The sequence below is a fragment of the Phalacrocorax carbo genome, chromosome 2, assembly GCF_963921805.1.
Source record: "Phalacrocorax carbo chromosome 2, bPhaCar2.1, whole genome shotgun sequence".
Classification (NCBI taxonomy): domain Eukaryota; kingdom Metazoa; phylum Chordata; class Aves; order Suliformes; family Phalacrocoracidae; genus Phalacrocorax; species Phalacrocorax carbo.
The window spans coordinates 80,073,829-80,092,546 of NC_087514.1; the positions used below are offsets into that span (position 1 = coordinate 80,073,829).

Consider the following 18,718-nt stretch of genomic DNA (forward strand, 5'->3'; position numbering starts at 1 on the left):
ATTTTCATTCTAGATAATACTCATATCAAAGTATTTAAAGTACCTATATGTTTGGAGGAGCAAATGGTAAAACAAACTGATTATTTACAGAATGTCATCTATGTATACACAAATGTGACATACAGGAGCAGTGTGCATCTACACAACTAGCACTTAATTCATGTGGCTAGTCAAGCAAGCCACCTAAAACAAGTCAGAAATTGCATTCATAATCAAAGGAAGGTCACTGATTTCTCCGAAATCCTCACAGGTGAAGATGCTGCCTACTTAACTTTGGGTACCTCAGTTTTCTTGATTAAAACCCAACAAACGACACTCAATGAAAAAGAAATACATTCCGAGAAATCTGGGATTATTTCAGTGTCCAAAGACTCTTTTAGTCCACTTTTCTACAATCTAACTGAAGGCAAAACCATAATTACCAGTCCTCTCGAGAATAAAGCCAAAACAACAACAACAAAAAAATCAAACACATTATTCCTGTAAAAACAATTAAAAATCCCCACGTTGTTCCTGTAAATCGTCCAAAATTTCAGTTCAGAAAAATGCATCATTCATGTGAATTTCTCTTTCTCCTGTTTCAGCGCTGGTGATCCCAGTGGTAGCCACACTCCAGCTGCTTTTGCTGGTGGATCCTGTGCCTGTGTGTGGATTAGTTACTGAGCTCTTGTCCTCAGTCACCTCTGCAACTTAGTGACAGGGAAGGGTGACACAATTGTGCCAAGGAGTGGGCGAAGGAGGACTATGCTGTTTTCAAGATAGATGATGTCTAGCGTAGAAGACATCACCCTGCTTACGTCACCGTCCTTACTGTGAAGTTAACAGAGCTGCAACTTCCTTCTTAAATTTGTCCCAGGGGTTGATCATTCTCTTGTGCACAGCAAATAGTCGTATACATTCATAAATTTTTATTTCTGCCACTTGATCATGCTGTAGGCGAGTGTAAAAAGAGTAATTAATCTCTGCTTTGCCCCCTTTATTACATAGGGTATAAAAAGGATGACCTCCCATCCCCACCTAATTTAACTAAATACGAGATCTCCCTTGTTTCTGCAGGGTCTTCTGAGGGCTCAAGCTGTGCCCAAGGCCAGGCAGCCTTGGGTCTACCCACTGACTACGAGTGCTCACCTGAGCAGCCTGGAGTGCAACCAGACTGCGAGCACAAGCAGTTAACTGTAACAAAACTGCAACTAAAACTACAGATGACAGTGCATATTTTCTCATATTTGCATAGATTAGAAGACACTACTTTTTAGCATGAAGTCTGGCAGCCAAAGAGAGTAGGCATCAATCAAAATCAATCAATTTGACCAGTCTACTGAAAAAGGTCCTCAATACAAATTAATTATATAAAAAGAACACAGGGAATTAAATTAACATTTGCACGTAAATATAATATTTTTATTTCTAATATATTATGTATTTTTACTTCATTAGTTGATTAAAAAAAATCATCCACATTTGTATATTCACAATACCTACACTATGCCCCTTTATGGCTATCTTTTTTAAAACACTTTCCAAGCATTGTACTTTTGCGCATATTAAATCAGATATAAAGATGGATGAATGACAGCAGGGGAAGAGGAGGAGGCATATCACAATGCTACTGTCCTTCAAGAGAAAACGCTGAAGCTGTAACCAACTAACTATAATAAATGAGTACCTGTCAAAAAGAAATGAGCTGTGAAAGTGAAAAAGCTACACTAGGATGAATATTTCACAAGTACTTTGTCACAGAAATCCTCTGCATGTAGTGTGCAATCCTAGGTAAAAGTACTATCAGCCAGATGTTAAATGTTTTTATATAGTACATGCCGATGCAGTTAAAGTACAGGATTATTATTTTTTAAAAAAAGATAGAATGTGTTCATTCTTTCCAAAGGATACTTTCCCAACAGTAATACAGAACTTGAAAATACAATATGAAGCTAATTTAGGGAAGGCAATAGGAAAAAAAACCTAAAACCCACAAACCTCTAGTATCTTTGCTGAACTCATTTTTAAAGAGGGAAGCCTTCCACCCAGCCTGCCGTATTAGAGAGAAACTTAGCACAGACTTTGCTGGCAGAAGGCAGGAAAATCCTCTCGACCTGTTCTGTTGTCGCAGTGTCTGCAAGGCTCTGTGCGTATCAGTAAGCTATAGCTGGAAGTCAGCATCACCTTGCACCTTGCCCTAGCTTTGAACCCTCTCACTCCACATGTGTGAGTGTTAGATTTTATCATGTCCAGAGAAAAATTCAAATTGGATAAAACTGATGAAACTGAATTAGTGATGGGCATCACATATTTTTTACTTCAGTCTTTATAAAAGTCTCAATTTACCCCAAAATTAACTGTCCAATTTGCTAATCCTCTCAGAAAGGGGGAAATCCATTTGATTGCAAGTAACGGACTTCATTTTGCTTCTCAGAGTGTTCTTACTAGACTGACCTCTCTACTCAAGGAAAAATCTTACAAAGTTCTAAATCTCCTCTATGGAGATCTGTAGTGACAGAAAGAACACAAGCTCAACGCTCACTGGGCAAAGTTCCACAAAAGATGACATCTAGAAATGATCTGCTGCTTTTCAGTCTTCAGCTCAGACATCATCAGTGGACTGTAAGCTAAGCTGGCTTGGCAGTCTGCAGCCTATTCCATCACACCCCCTAAAAGCCATATTTTTATTTATTTACTTACTTCATCAGGAGGCTTCCTGGGGAAATATTTCCAAAACAGATAAAAGTAATGAAGTGTGGTTAGTGGAGACTGCTGGTCTTAGAGCTTCAGTGCTAAGGATATTACTGGAGAGCGTTTCTCGTGAGCTCTCAGTAGTTCACCAAATGGGGAATGCCATCAAAGCCTTCTCACAGCAAAAGACTTGAGCACTGGCTCAACTTGAGCTGCTGGCATTAATTACTCTTGTGCTTGAAGTGAGTCAGTTCACATGCCCGAAACATTCTGAAAGGGGGTGATAAAATGTTTACCCTGTGATGTTGGCTGGCTTATCCAGAAGGATGAAGCAAGCTCAGCGTACTTCAAACAGGTATCTCTACTGAAAATCCTCAGACTGAGCAGAGAGACCAAATGATCTTCTACCTCCTAGGGGCAGTTTCTTCAGATTTGAAGCAGTCTGTCATAAGATAATGAGGGAAAGCTGCACAAATATGCCCTGCCTTTTCTTCAATATGCAAGGCCATGTGTTTTCACATGTCCCGTTTTCATATTGCCTAGCAATTCAAACTGTTTTAAGAGGAGAAAAGCTAGTCAATGGACAAATCAAGCGACTACAACCAGAGAACCTCAACGTTACCAAATATTATTTTAGTATCTCTGGTGGAAATGAGTGGCCATACAAACTCTGGAGGATTGTGTTTCTTATGTTCCTTGGGTAAATACATCATCATCCTCTAGCGTCAGCCACCATGTCCATGAGTGGTGCTACAGAATTGTCACAATCACTTTTTCTCTCATGCTGAGACAATATTTTCTGCGGAGCCAAACTATACCGATTTTTGAAAGTACCCATTTGAAAAGGACTGTCCAGGGTTTTGGATAGTCAGCAAAGCAACAACAGAGGTATACTCTAGTTCCCACTGACACCTGTGGCCCTTGTGATTCTTTCCAGAGAGTTGAGACAAAATTGGCTCCAACTCTTCAGCCTCCCACGCAGTGACCGCATGGACACTCTGACACATTCTAAAATACATGCGGCGCTGCAGAGGCTTTGGGACTCTCCCAAAAGGAAAATAGCTGTGCCACTGTGCTACTCAGCTCTGCAGCTGGCCAGTGAGAAGGAGGCCCGTTGTAGTCAGCTGGACTTGGAGTCAGCCCAAATCAAGTCAGCAGGCCACCAAGATTCAGATCATACTTTATTACAGTGTCTGCCAAGCTAACACTCACTACCACATAAATGAAAACTGTTCTGTAATAAAAAAAAAACACCAAACCCACAGAATCTAAGCCTTTTCACAAAACAAACAACTTTACTTTCTTCAGGGTATTCACATCCACACAGCTTAAACCTCTGACAGAAGGAAATGTAAATTAACACTACCTAACCATGCAAATATGAGTGGACAGTTAATTTTCACATTAGGGACCAGTTAACAGCAGGCATGCAAACTGAAAGGAATTAAAACCACCAAAAGCTGTGAAAATAGTAATTCAAAACATACTTGAGATATTCAACACATCCCTAATCCAAGGGCAGGGTACACACCATAAGCCATTCAGCCTAAGAGGCAGCAGTTCATAGTTTTGTAATCATTGCTGAGCCGAAGAATATCTTAAGATGAAAGCAAAGGTACTGAGGCATATTAATTCTTTTCATATGTGCCTGTATAATTTCCAGCAACAGTAAATTAGTAAATTACAGGAAGAACACACTCCTGCCAGAGCAGCAAGTAAATATTTATAACTGTATGACACCCAGTGAAGTTGTTGGGTTCTACCCTTAAAAAACCCAACGTACATTCATGTTAAAGAGAATAAAAGAACCTAGTTAAAGAATAGGAACTATATTTCAGCTAGGTCCTAAATTATCCGACTCTGACATATAGATCCAATATTTATAATTTGTACCCAGACATGAAGCCCCACTGAAATACAAACAAATTTCCTTGTTTGCCCAGGGATCACTTAAATAATATTTTGAAGATGGATGTTGACAGATCACTTATTTTTTTTGCTATCTCAGTGCAAAATCAATACATTGGGAGTTTCTTCTGCATTTGAAGGCAGATTTAGGCAAGGCAGCCCAGCATCTCTTATCAGATAAAAATGATGGAGGAAGTAGATACACCATTGAAGCTTGTTACACAGTTTTAGGTATAGGAGAGCAAAAAGTGTCTGGAATTATGCTGTATTATTTTTCAGACCAAAGGAGAATACAAAAGGCATTCAAGAACATCAGTTTAAAAACAAAATTTCTGGTTGAGATTTTGATCAACTTGAGCCCAGAATGAACTTCCAGAGCTTTGTGGAATTTGTAGTGTAAGTTCAATAGGTTGAAGTAATGCTTTTACCAGAAATGCTGAAAGAGCATTGAACTTCAGAGTGCTATTTGAATACCACTGCTATAATTAATACAGTATGACCTTGTATAAACCTTATAAATTTGTTCATGAATATGCAAAGTGGAAGAAACTGCACTGTGAAGAAAAAGTGGGGTGCTTAAGTATCTGACACAGCTACACATTTATTTCTGTTGGCACCTTTCCCTCGAGTATCTTCTGAATAAAAATATTACAGCAGCAATCAGAGGACACTGATCTATTCATACTAAAACCTCCCTCTCCCCCCCGAATCCTAACATTAGATTTTTATTTCAGCTACATTTCTGAACTACTGCAGCATTCAGTAAGGAACAATCTCTCTCATATCTTGCAGAAATTAGCCTCTGAAAGTTTATGCTTAACTGGGATGCAATCACTGTGGCCTCTCATGATTGGTTTGTTACTTTTTTCTAGACTGGACCTTTCAGCTTCTTGAAAAGGTGAAATACATTTTCTACAGCAGACTGACTCTTCTTCATTTTTTGTGGATTTTCTTGTTTTGTTTTGTGGTTGGAAGACCAGGAATACGGCTGTGAACATTACACATGAGGTAGCGGAAGTTTTAGGCCTTTTTAAAAATACATTTTTCATAGTTCATGCCCATTAAAGCAGCCTGTCTGAAAGTTCTGAATTGGGGTGCCTGAAATTTGACATTTAAACTCAGCAACAACATCAAAACTACAAATGGTTTTCAGAGCTGGTAAGTCAGTGATAGTCTAGAAATACTCAAAGCCTCTAAAAAAAGGCTCTTATATAGACAACTACTCATTGATTAAAATGTCTGCCATTAGGTAAATGCAACTTAAAGTTTACAGCTTGTTTTAGAAGATGAGAAACAGCAGTTCAGCTCGTTTTCCCTCCAGTGAACTATGTTCCCGTATGGTACTCTGGGAGGCATTATAAAGCTTATTAAAGACAGTTTTTCAAAATCCATCGTGTACAAGTAATACAGAACTTCTGAGCTAATATATTTAAAAGTAAGCAATATGCCATTCAGCTTCAGCCTGGAAAGACAAGATATAGAAGTTGTGATCAAGATAACGTCATTTATATTAAATTGGAAACTATCTGGTAGTCATTCATACAGTACATGTCAGGAATCCTTGGTTTCTTCAAAATAATGGAGAATTGACGTTAGCCCCTCAGTTCCTCCACAGCTTGTCATTGCTGGGACACAGAAGCATAAATGATATAATTTTAATACAAATTTAAGTTTCAGGGAAAAGGGATTGAAATTCACAGAACCAGACATTAAAAACCAAGCTTTTCCTTAGCTTCTTGACAAGGCTTTTCTCTGCACTTCCTTCCAGCAACAGGTCCTAGAGAAATTCCCAAGCTGAGGTGAGCTGTCAGGAGAGCATGCGTTTGTTTAACAATGGACACACCAGTATAGCCAGTATAACCCTGGAGTTTAGGAACTCTCTAACTGGACTCAGTGTCCTACTTGTGGCCAAATGAGTTTAACAAATGGTGTGCGACTCTGTAGACTACGTAAAACATAACGTGTTTCACTCCAATACATTCATAGAATATAGCTTGAAAATTGGCATCAAATCTGCTGGTCTGCTGGTCCTTGGATGTTAATTATACCAGCTTTGTAATTTCAATCGCTCAAAATGTGTTAAAAATACAAGAACAGTGATGATTACCCCTTTCTCCAGGATAAGACTGGATTTGAAGAGGCTAAGAGAAGGAAAAATTGTGGGTTTGGATTTGGACAGTTTCCTCTCCACAAGTGGATAACCCTGCCTCGGTATCCCTCTAGGTAGTTGTCTCTCTCCCATGCATCTCCCTTGCAGGAACTGTTTGTTAGTAAAAGCCCCTCCCTTGAGTAGGCTGCCAGTGGAAATACACAATTAATATGAGTTTTGTCCTAACTTCGGATTCTGACTGGCTTCTTAATTGAGCGTGGGCTTTCTTGTTATCTGATGCACAAGACTGCAAGGTCAGCCTGAGAAGTGCTCCTGGGCTTTAGAAAAAGCAAGGGGGACACTGAGAAGGGCTGGCAAGTCCGAAATACACAGTGATGGACAAAATGCAACGGTTCTGCTGATAGAAGGAGAATCACAAAATCAGCAGCAAAGGTCTTGGTCCTACGGTAAGAAGCCAGCTCCATTTATACCCAGGCAAAGATATTCAGAGTTTGTACCAGTCAGTAAAGACAGAAATATATTTTAGCTTCAGTAATAAGCCCTTTTATATGTATAGGCATATATACACACGTACACATATGTACCTGTATCAGTTTAATTTCTTAAGAAACATCTATTTTACATATATATCAATGAATGTTTTTTCATATATATGTGTATTTCTTAAGCAACTAAACACAAGATGGATATACTGTCTGTGTTGTTTATTTTATGCTGCTCCCACATCTTCTTTTGTCAGTATGCAGCAGAGTGTTATATTCAAAACATATTATAGAAGTTCCCAAGAATATGGATCAATAGACATTGGATGCTTAGAAGAGAACTGGAGCAGAAATAAGATGGTGGGATAAATGCATTAGCTGTTAAGTGTCTGTGAAACAGATCATTCATCCACAAAACAGTTAAAAACCTGGTATTTAGGCTTCATGGTTAACACAAATTGTTTTAATAAGGTAATTTGTTCCTTCCAAAAGTTGATCTATCCATAAAATACTGCTGGGTCAGTTACATTCAATTCATATTTTAAAAGCACTTTTCCCCTTTGCTTTTCTACTCTGAGAGCGTGTTACATATTTTTTTCAGTTGAAACATAATTCATGGTATTTTGTGAAAAGTTTGACAAGTCTGAAAGTACGAAATATGAAAATCTGAAAGGTATGGGGGCTTTATAAACAAAAAATTCTTGAGTTACTCTCCCATACAATTTCTAATCAACTAATGGGGTGGGAAGATACGTATTTTAATAGATCTTTGATTTTCACAATTGCCCCTGTACCTTCACTCTCTGATGAAAAATTAAATAGAACATGGAAGAAAGAAAATCACAGCATTTTATGATTTTGTATCCAAAACCACATTAGAATCTTAAAGCAGTACATTTTTAAAATTCCTTAAAGTCCTCAGATGAGATTCTACTAACCTGAATTCATTTTAAATTCATAGCAGAAACAAGGCTCCAGACTGTATATCAAGAAAAAAGATTTTTTAGATGATCTTTGGACGGAGATTTAGTTTGGCGATAAGTAAGCCTGACGCTTCAGTTTAAGACAACATTGTACAATGTGTTTCCTCTTGATTTCTGAATTTCAGATTAGGGATTGCAGACCACCCTATAAATAGCTGGGATTCAAAATTCAGTTTTCACTGACTTTCCCTAATAAGTCTAAATGAATCAGAAACTATAAACCAAAGATACAGCATTTCCCTAATGCAAATGACGCAGCCACAGCTGAAATCCAAAAGAAAAAAAGTAAAACTTTCACAGAGCTTAATGAGTTAAGGTACTAGTATCTCAGTGGGGAAGCAAGTAAATTGGGTGATTACTCGAAAACATCACACTGAGGTCTGGCAATTTACGAAAGATGAATACTAAGAATAAATATGTAAGTCATAGGTGTAATGCAGTATGAAGAGGTTTGAATTATCTAAATCATTTCAAAGTGTTCAAGTTATGCGAAATTAATTAGTACAATATTGTATTACAACCCACCCCCAATCACAAAAGTATGCAAAGTGCAGTTTGTAAGTAACCTCTTCAGGAAGGAAGAAAATAACAGGAAAAGAAGGACTGACCAATTTTGCTGCTGTTTTTCATATGATTTCATACTGATTTCAGCTGCATTACTGTGTGACTGGAGTTGCAGTATTGGCCTCACATAGCATAATTTTAAATGTATTAAGAACTTTCCTAACAATGATAATGAATAAGCAGAAGAGAGTACTAAAAACTGTAGTTAATAAGCAACTTCTAAATTGAAAAAGCATATAGAGCTCTCATCAAGAAACTGAGAAAAGGGAAGATCACCTGAAAGAATAATAATTCATATACTGTAGTGAAAAACACGAACCAAAGATCTGACTATTCCTACATAATAGCCATTGCAAACTATTTATTAGCGTTGTATATGGGATGGATTGTATTACAGCACTTACCAGACATTATTTAAAGCTTTCAAGACTGAATGCATCAAAAAGCCAAAGATGCAGAAGACTGAAGAAACCCAGAAGCCTCCCAGCGTATTTGTTAGCATTAAACCTGATGTAATACAACCTGATGTCTCTAAAATCTGTCAACATTAGAGATTTAGAAGTATTCTGAAGACCACTAGTTTTCCTGTGATACTGAGCGCTGCCACTGATAATCCTGATGCAACTGATACTGACCGGTGTCCCTTCAAGACAACTTCAAAACAACTCAAACAAAAAGAGAAAAAGAAAACGGCGGAGGACAGCCTAACCAGAATCCCAGAAGAAATTCTCCCATGGAAGCTGACAATGGATTTTCCCCTTACCATGTAAGCACAGCAGCATCTCAGCCAGCAGTGCCATTGCATCATCTTGCTTTTCAATTCCTCCCCATCCAGTGAGATCTTGAAATGGAAATACAAGGCTTGTAAATAGCCACAAGTGGAGAGTGTGATGGCTGTGCAGTTCATTGGGAGTAGTGGGTATTTGAGGAACACTAGCTAAGGTACTACCTGCATAGAGCATGTGCTACTCCAATCACCTCCAGTAAAATGCAGAACTTTCTAGTCTTTTCTTTCTGACATTCATTTTTCCCTCTACCCTGCAGCCTGATTATCTTAGCTGGATACAACACAAGAATACAGTCACCATTTCAGAGGTCAGCTGACACTTTTCTCCCTTGCACAAACTCAAACCTGATATTTTGTTCAGAGAGAGATTTTCAACAGTGACTGGGGAAAGGTAAACATGAAAGCTCCTGCTGGTGTGAAGCAAAAGTAAGTTCAACCCTCTCCAAATGTTCTGGCTCTGCCAAAGAGAATCCACGCAGACTAAGTGGGATGAAATTATCTAAAGAAGATGGATGAAGGCCAAATAAATATGGGGAGGAGAGAAAGATGCATCTGGGAAATAAGGAGGGTTTGAGATCAGACAGATATTAAAAAAGCCACACTATGTTTGAAGGGCCTGGATTTAGAAGGAAGACCAACCTGCTCAGGACAGCCATTTGAATTATTACAGCTACCTGGGAAGGATTCAAGAGTTATAATATGCACAGTCTTTTGCAGGCAGATATGAGCTTATTTGGCACGAGCTGACCAGAAGCCATTCTGCTATGACAGCATCCCATCAAGCACTTGGTAGTAAGCCTTGCTGCAAAGTAGTGTGTATTAGATCAGGCAACATACCATTCTCATGTGGCCACATGTCCTCAGGCTGACCCAGAGTGCAGGCTACAGTAAGCTCACATCAGTTTGCAAATGGGCGTGCGCATACACTCACGGAAAAAAAAAAAAAAGAAGAAAGATTTCAAGACCAATGTGTAATGAATCCATCAATTAGAGGTAGGATGAACCAAGGCTTGCATGATCAGGGCTGGACATCAGTCCTTAAGAAGCAGTGGGGAAAAACTGACGGGAAGATAGAACTTATGGTGTGGGGAGACCAGCACTAAACATGCCCTTTCAGATCAGGGGCACTGTGAAGCCCCAAACTGATAATGGACACTTCTTTTAGAGGCAGCTTTTTAACTGAGATAGGTTAAACATCAAAGGTGTAAAAAGTATAACCATAGTACACATCTTCATGGAACGACTTCTGTCACAATGATTTAAGCAACTTTTTTTCTAGTGTTTTGAATGTAATGCAACACAATTATAGGACCAAACTATTTTCAAAATCAATACGACTCGGATACAGATGCCTAGCTTCAGTCATATATCCAACCATAGCTGGTATTCACAGGTACATACTTTAAGTCCAATACAAGTATATTTGCAATATGGAAGTTATTACCTTCTGTATTCCCCTCTCTTCTGATTATATATAAATTGTCAATAATTATCACTTTTTCCCTTAAACTTTTCAGATATTACTTCTAAAAGGGAGACATTTCACTTGATGAAACAGCACGAAGAGAAAAAGGTGCTTGCTACAGATATGTGAAAAATACTGCTATTTTACTTTGCCTCCTAATCAGTGGGGCTTTTTGTTTTGCTCTTTGATGGATATCTGCTTTGAATGCAGCATACAACATAGACTATATTACTGATATGTACTATTTACCTAATAAATTTTCAGTGATGTATGTAAAAAAATTAATAAATTTTCATGTCTCTCAGATTACAGAATTGTCAATATAAAAAGAGTAGAAAGTCCCTTGCCTACTATGTTAAAATATTTCAACAAAATGATATGGATTGGAATTCAGAAATTGCTATGACTCAATCCTTTTGTAAGGCTTTGTCAGAACTGAAACTCTTCTTACTCATCCTATTTTTGTTCTCACATCTACAGCAATTTTTAGGAACGGACAGATCATGTTGCACATATTTATATAAGTGCACCTTGGTGTTCCATATACAAGTTTGGCATATAAACATAAATATAAATAAATACCATGCTTGTTAAGGACCTATTTAAGTATTCTAGTTGCACAATGTTAAATTGGTTGGTCCCTTATTGAAATCCACTTCTCATCTTCACAGGGCAGAAAAAATCTACTTCACATATTTTTCATAACTTCAGCAATGGCATCCAGAACCTGTAAGGCATGTTATTTTTTTGAGCATCTTCATTACTTTTTGTGCTGATTAAATTGGGTGTAATAGTGAGAACATATTGACTTCACTTAAGCAACTGGGGAATGGGACAAATCTACAAGGAGAAAAACATCTGTAATGTAAAAGCTTGGATGAGAAGATTGGCCAAAGCTGTTAAGAAAAGAAAAATGGAAAACCACAGCAGCACTTCTAGAGATTGTTTTTTGAATGGCCTGAAGCTTATTTTGTAATTAATTTCAAATTTCTTCACAGCACTGAGAGTCACCGTCTTCACTGATGCACAGACCAATTATTTACTTTACAGATGCCTAAGAATGAGAAACATCAATTCAAGCCAAAGCACGATGATTAAGGCAAAGCAAATGTTTTGCAGTACTCACCTTAGGCACCCAGTGGCATTGCGCAGCACCTGTGATGAATGGAGTTGTATTTTATGATCATCCTGGAGCGGAGAGTTTTCCCATCCAGAGTGAGGGATGATCACTGCATTGGTCAACACTGCGAGGGCATCCTGGATGATTGGCATTTTCAGTGCATCACAGGAGGATAGATTCCAGAGAACTCCTACAAAAGAAGCAGATTACTAATAATTAACACATCTGCAAAAAAAGACTGAATAGCTTTTGTTTTTTTAAAAACCAACCAAAACATTTCACAGCATTGGTGTGCTTAATAAAGCTGTTTCCATCAAGAAAAAAATAAGACTACATTGTAAATGGGGCTGAATGATACCTGCAGACTTTTGCAGTGGGAATACAGCTTTGAATACACAAGAAGTAGTCACAGCCACACTGAATATTTCTCAGAGCTAAGCCTAGAAACTGAGCAGCCGGTTATGATCTAGGCCTAGTTAGGCTGTGAACCACATGCGGAATGAAGGAGTATTACATTACATGTAGTTGGACTACATGTAGACTACATTACATGTAGGCTTGGACTTCAGATTTCTGCGTTCTAAATAAAATTAATAAAAACCAATAGCAGAAAATAGCAGTGATTTACTCTATCACTGTTGATAGACACGCATTGAGACAACAAACCCCCAACACTTTCTGTGATGTTCAATGTAATGAAAGAGAATGTTGGTACTACAAGCAAAAAGACTTCCTTCACAACCTGATACAGTAGTATGGTATTATCCTGGCTTTCAAGAAGCCATTTTTCATTTTGTAAATATTTTACTGTACAAAGTTAGAGAATACTACCAATTTTTGCATAGAAACAACAAGCTTAATGGTACAACTCACAAGGAGATTTAGTAGAATTTAAAAAAAACCCCTTCTGTTAAAATTCATCATGTGCCCAAGAAAAGGAAGAGCAATCACAGAATCATAGCGTGGTTTGGGTTGGAAGGGACCTTTTGAGGTCATCTAGTCCAACCCTACCCTGAAATGAGCAGGGAGATCTTCAGCTAGGCCAGGTTGCTCAGAGCCCCGTCCAACCTGACCTTGAATGTTTCTAGGGATAGGGCATCTGCCACCTCTCTGGGCAACCCATTCCAGTGTTTCACCACCCTCACTGTAAAAAATATTTTCCTTATATCCAGTCTAGATCTACCCTCCTTTAGTTTAAAACCATTACCCCTTGTCCTGTCCGAAACAGGCTTTGCTAAAGGGGTTGCCCCCACCCTTCCTATAGGCCCCCTTCAAGTACTGAAAGGCTGCAATAAGGTCTCCCTGTGGCCTTCTCTTCTCCAGGCTGAACAACCCCAGCTCTTTCAGCCTGTCTTCACAGGAGAGGTGCTCCAGCCCTCAGATCATTTTTGCGGCTCTCCTCTGGACCCGCTCCAGCAGTTCCGTGTCCTTTCTGTGCTGGGGGCTCCTGAGCTGGATGCAGCACTGCAGGTGGGGTCTCACCAGAGCGGAGCAGAGGGGCTGAATCACCTCCCTCAACCTGCTGGCCACCCTGTTTTTGATGCAGCTCTGGATACGGTTGGCTTTCTGGGCTGCAAGTGCATAATCAAGAGCCCAAGCTTTCTGAACACAGCTGCAAGGATCAGGGCCATTGCTGATGTGCCACACATGAAGCAGGCAAGAAACTGTTGAGGGCAATAGAGACCCTGCTTTTCATTCCCTCATATATTTGTGTATTTGCTGGAAAAGGACATTTGATTTTTGTGCTGTGCCAAGAGCCTACTGCTGCTGGCAGCCACTAGTAGGGGGGGAACCCGGAGGAGGGCAATACCCTGCTCTGAACAAGCAGTGCCCTTTATTTTTGCCCTGTGTCCTCTGGGGAGAAGCTGTAAGAGTAAGCCTGCTGCCGCCTCCTCCTCCCTCTCCTCCAGAGTCCAACCCTACTCGTTCTTACTCTCCTTCCTGTAGTGACAGCAGCCTGCCACACACCTAACCTTGAGGGGAAAAATTCTTTTTTGCCTTTACAGCTATCAAGTCAGAGACAGAGAAAGATTATCATCATCATAGACACCAGGTTACAAATATGAACATTACAGTATCAAAAGCCAAAGTGAGTGGTGGTGGGAGGAAACTGTTAATGACCTTATGAATGCAGACTCAGACATTTATGTAATACAAGCAGCAAGAACACCACTTGCTCAAGGCTTTCTTTAGCATTGTGTGTTTTGAAGGAGAGGTGTAATTAACATGAATCAAGCTACATTTTTTGTTTCCCTTTAAAATTGATTACCTCTGTGGGGAGACTGTTTCAGTTACACAATTTCATGTTTTAATTATTTTATATGGAACTGCATGCAAATACAGTTATGCAGTATAATGTAAAAATTTTGCTTAGCATACCAATAAAAAAACCCCCACCTTAAAATAATCTCTATGTGGTAAACAGGCAGAAAATGACAGCTGTTAGCTACAGACCCAAAAAAACCCCAAACCAAAAGAAATAAGAATAGTGTTCATTTTCACATTTAAGAATTGCTGCTTTAAACGGAAAAGAGTCATTGTTTGAAATCTGTTCTGAATCCCTTTATGAAAAGTAATACTGTATTTAAAGGAATAAAGACCTTCATAAAGATATTCATACTCACTTCTCTATGAGCTGTTCTTGGTAAGCTTTATTGGCGCATCTACTATTCCTGAAATACCTAGTATTTTGCTGGTTTTAGTCAGTACAAAAACCAATGTGGTCGCCTTTTTTTTACATTTATCTAGATGTGTAAATTTTGTGCATGGTATTTAAGCAGAGAATCAGGATGCAAATCTTTCCCCCTTCGAGGTCTGATTTAGATCTTATGCAAAACAATGTGTTGCTTTTTTGTGAAGAGGTCCTATTTTGGAAATAAAACAGAGAAGAGAGCTTTCATGGCAACAAAACAGAACTTTGGGCTTCAAGAACTAGTCATAAACTGGAAAAGCAGAAAAAATACAAAATAAGCAATCATAAGAGCTCTGCCTGGCAAAAGGCTTAAAAATGTGTACATACACTATTTTCTATTTACTCCAGCTTCTTGCTAATTAAAAGTAAACTCATATAAACACCATGCTAAGTTGGTATTCAGCAATACTTGAAATGCCCAGAAATATTCTTTAAGTCCTTTTTCTCTATTTAAAATCCACTTGACACTGCACACAGGCTTTTGCTGAATAAACTGCCATAGTAACAGGCGAGCTCCAAATCCAAATAAGGCCCTATATAATTCACCCAAGAGCCAAAAAAGTAGGGTCTGGTTTCACTAACTGGAAATCAAACCTTCACAGTAAGAGGATGAAGGGATCACCAGACTAAATTAGCTGTTCTACCTTCTCCTAAAATGATTGTAAGTCAAAGCAGAGTCAAGCAAAACGGCATTGCCCAGTAAGCCTGACACTGTCTACAAAGTTTCTGCACCTCACACAAAACTTTAAGGAGTAAGATAATCTTCTACTGCCCTAGAACAATGCCTTTTATCTGATTTTAAGCCTTTGAATAGTACCAACTACATTAATGGAAAAAAATTTTTAGTGGAGTCTGCTACTTGCTGAGGTTGGTATTTTAAGAGCCTCCTTGTTACCCTTCCTTAATTAAGGATTTGCAATTATGAAAGGGCACTGGCAATTCACTTCCAGTGACTTTTGCTGAGGACAACCTGGAACTAGATTTACATGGGGTCTAAGATGATGATCCATTCTGTTGACTTTGCAAGGGGAACTGATAAAAACCCAAACCTTTTAGCTGAGGTATCTTCCATGATGGAGCTACCTCTTCTCCATATGACTGTGAACATATCTTTCAAGCATGTATGCATTACATACCCTTTAAGACTACAGTAAGGAGCTGGTACTAAGATAATTTGCCACCTTACTCCGAAAGGCCTGACTGAATTGGGTTTCTGAGCACAATAAGCAAGTTTGGAATACCCTCAGAGATGCCTCGACTAAACCAGGTTGATGACCCTAAATCATTTGTGCGTCGTCAACTGCCCACAGGAAGGGAAGGGACTGGACTTGGCATACCAGTGGTTCATCATGAACAATGGAAACCATCCTGCTGGATATGGATTGGAAGAGAGCTGTTAATCCAACAGCTCAATAGTCCAGCTCAACAATTCAGCATCCATAGACTAACTCTTGGGAGAGAAGTGGAAATAAGGAACTCATCAGATCAGTGTTGAACATTCCCTTATCACTTGCGTTCATAGTATCTTATTTCCTCCTTTCTTTTAAGGCTGTGATGCATTCAGAGTAGGCATTTTGTCTCCCCATTTGCAGATCACCTTAGGTTGTGTTGGATGCTATGTAGAAGGAGGAAAATAGCTATACCAGTCTGATCATATCTATTTGCATGTTGAAGTTTTTCACCCTTACATACAACAAATTGAAGGGAGCAGGAAAAGTACCTTGTAATCCCATTTTGAGATTAAAACTAAGGAGAAACTGGTACTGAAAGCATTTAGCTCGTTCCAGTTGGAAGATGGATTTTGGGTCTGAATACCAGTTACTAGTCTTGCAGACATCAGATAAAGAAGGACTCTTAGAGGAGTCCACAGGAATGCTTGCTATGGAGATCTTACTGTACCAAGTTACATCTTCTAGAGTAGCTTATCAGAGGATGTGCATCTACTATGTTCAACAGGTTATTTAATGCACTAAATGTAAATCATCTTTTCTAAGAAGACCTTTCACAGATAACAGCAGTTAAATTTAAAAACTGGTTATAAATATTGAGAAAGGTTGTACTCAACCTTTTCAAAGATGTAACTGTACAGATACAGTTCATAAGGAAAACCACACATAGATCTTAGTTAAGGCAATTTAAGTTTGTTGCTACTGGAAGAGGGAACTGAGGGAACAGAGAACCAGGAAAACTTTGATTTAACTTTCTCTTAGTCAAAATCCAGAAGATTGAAGACAAGACCAACCCTTTTAAAAGTGCAGTCCAGGCTGACGAGCTGTTACTACTTCTTAGCAGACAGAACTTATCCACCATGCTTTCAGCTTAGAAACAGCACTCCTTTTTACATAAATTAATTTAAGCTATTGCAATAGATAACACATCACTTACCCTAAAAAAGCAAAGCAAAATATTTTAAAAATTTGAAGACACTCAACTTAATGGAGCAGTCCGAGCCAAAAAAACATCATCTCTGAATCAGGCTGGAGCTCAAACTCATCCTGATTAAACTCTTCAAAGCATTTTTTAGCTAGTGTTTTACTTAGAACTGGTACTTGCATATGTATATCTATAGTCAGATATAGCTAAAGACTTGATGAGCCACATGCTACCCTTATTCCATTGAAAGTTAAGAAAACGAAATCATACACTCCCGTGCAAAAAATATCACACTAGCAAGAGAACATGTGCAAAATCAGGAAAATCTAAACAATTATTCAGTGCATGTTTTAATGCTACCTCAAATTATTACTTTTATATGTATAAACAAGCCCCTTGGAACAACTTAGACTACAAATATAAATGGAAACAAAGAAACTGGAAAAGTCAGCTTTTCTAAAAAGCACTGCCCCTGCCACACTGCAACTATGTATTTTATTTTTTATTGCATTGCAGAAGATGTACTTTGCCAAATAAATTACAGGGTAAAAAGTATCATAAGTAAACAAATATTACTGGGAGAAACAAGACTTTGATTCTTCACAGTTTGGTGTGTTTAAGTCAGCCTTAAATTTATACTAGAGATTTTGCTTATTCAATATTCTTTGTTAAAAATTAAGATCTAAAAGTCTTCCAACTCAGGTAGGTTTTTCTCTTCCATCTTAACAGTTTGGTCATGGACTGATGTAGGTGTCATTTGGTAGAGCTGGGAGACCCTGCATCCCAGTAAGAGCGAACACAGCTTTGTCAGGCTTTTCTGACTATATGATGAAGGCATATGGGTTCTTCAGGGAGCTTCCCTCATGAACATGACTATGAGGATCGAAATCTGAGAGCTAAATACCCTGCACAGAAGCCAAGCACAAGGGATCTTCCGCTGGAGTCCTTAGGAAAAGCACCTTCTACCCAAGCTCTCAAGCACTATAAAAGTAAGTTGCTGGCTCTTACTGCAGCTTTGACATTCAGAGCCCCGCGTAACTGCAACGCTGCTCTGCAGAGCTAGATCTGCTCTGTGGCACCAGGGTGCGGGCTCCTGAAATACTGCATCAGTCCTACTGAGTTCGGGGCAGGGACAGAGATGAAATCATTTATCTGGCTCAAAAATGTACATCTGCTTAAATACAACTGGTGTGTAAGAAGCACAGGAGCCACCCCACAACCTCAGGAAAACTTAACTGATATGCTTAAAAGATGCTGAATGCCAACCACAATAGCATTTCTTAACATTAAGAGCAAGAAGGCTTTACAGCTAGCTCAACTGCCAAGGTGAGGAATTGGTCTTGGTAACAGACTTTCTGTAGGAAACAAAAAGTGGCTGATTTGAATTCTGGCACCTGAACAATTCACAGCTCATAAGACAGCTCCTTAAAAGCCCACTTTAAGTTTAAAAATGGCATAACAGAAGAGGAAGTTTCACCAATTTTCTTGAAATAATTTTGCAACTGGTTACTGAATGAATACCTGTGTGCACCTTCCTGTAATTCACTTACTTACATGCACAGAG

The 18,718-nt window shown here is 38.8% G+C and overlaps 1 protein-coding gene across 9 annotated transcripts in view; it reads right to left on the minus strand.

Annotated features, from left to right (window-relative positions):
- Nucleotides 1–18,718, minus strand: part of CTNND2 (catenin delta 2) — a 687,140-nt gene that overhangs the window by 127,170 nt on the left and 541,252 nt on the right. For all 9 annotated transcript variants that reach the window (XR_010371561.1, XM_064443391.1, XM_064443387.1 and 6 more), the window contains one exon: nucleotides 12,096–12,279. Coding sequence is in view for 8 of the 9 variants with exons in the window: in XM_064443391.1 (XP_064299461.1) it covers nucleotides 12,096–12,279 (184 nt within the window). In the remaining variant the exon portion in view is untranslated. The remainder of the gene's footprint in view (nucleotides 1–12,095; nucleotides 12,280–18,718) is intronic.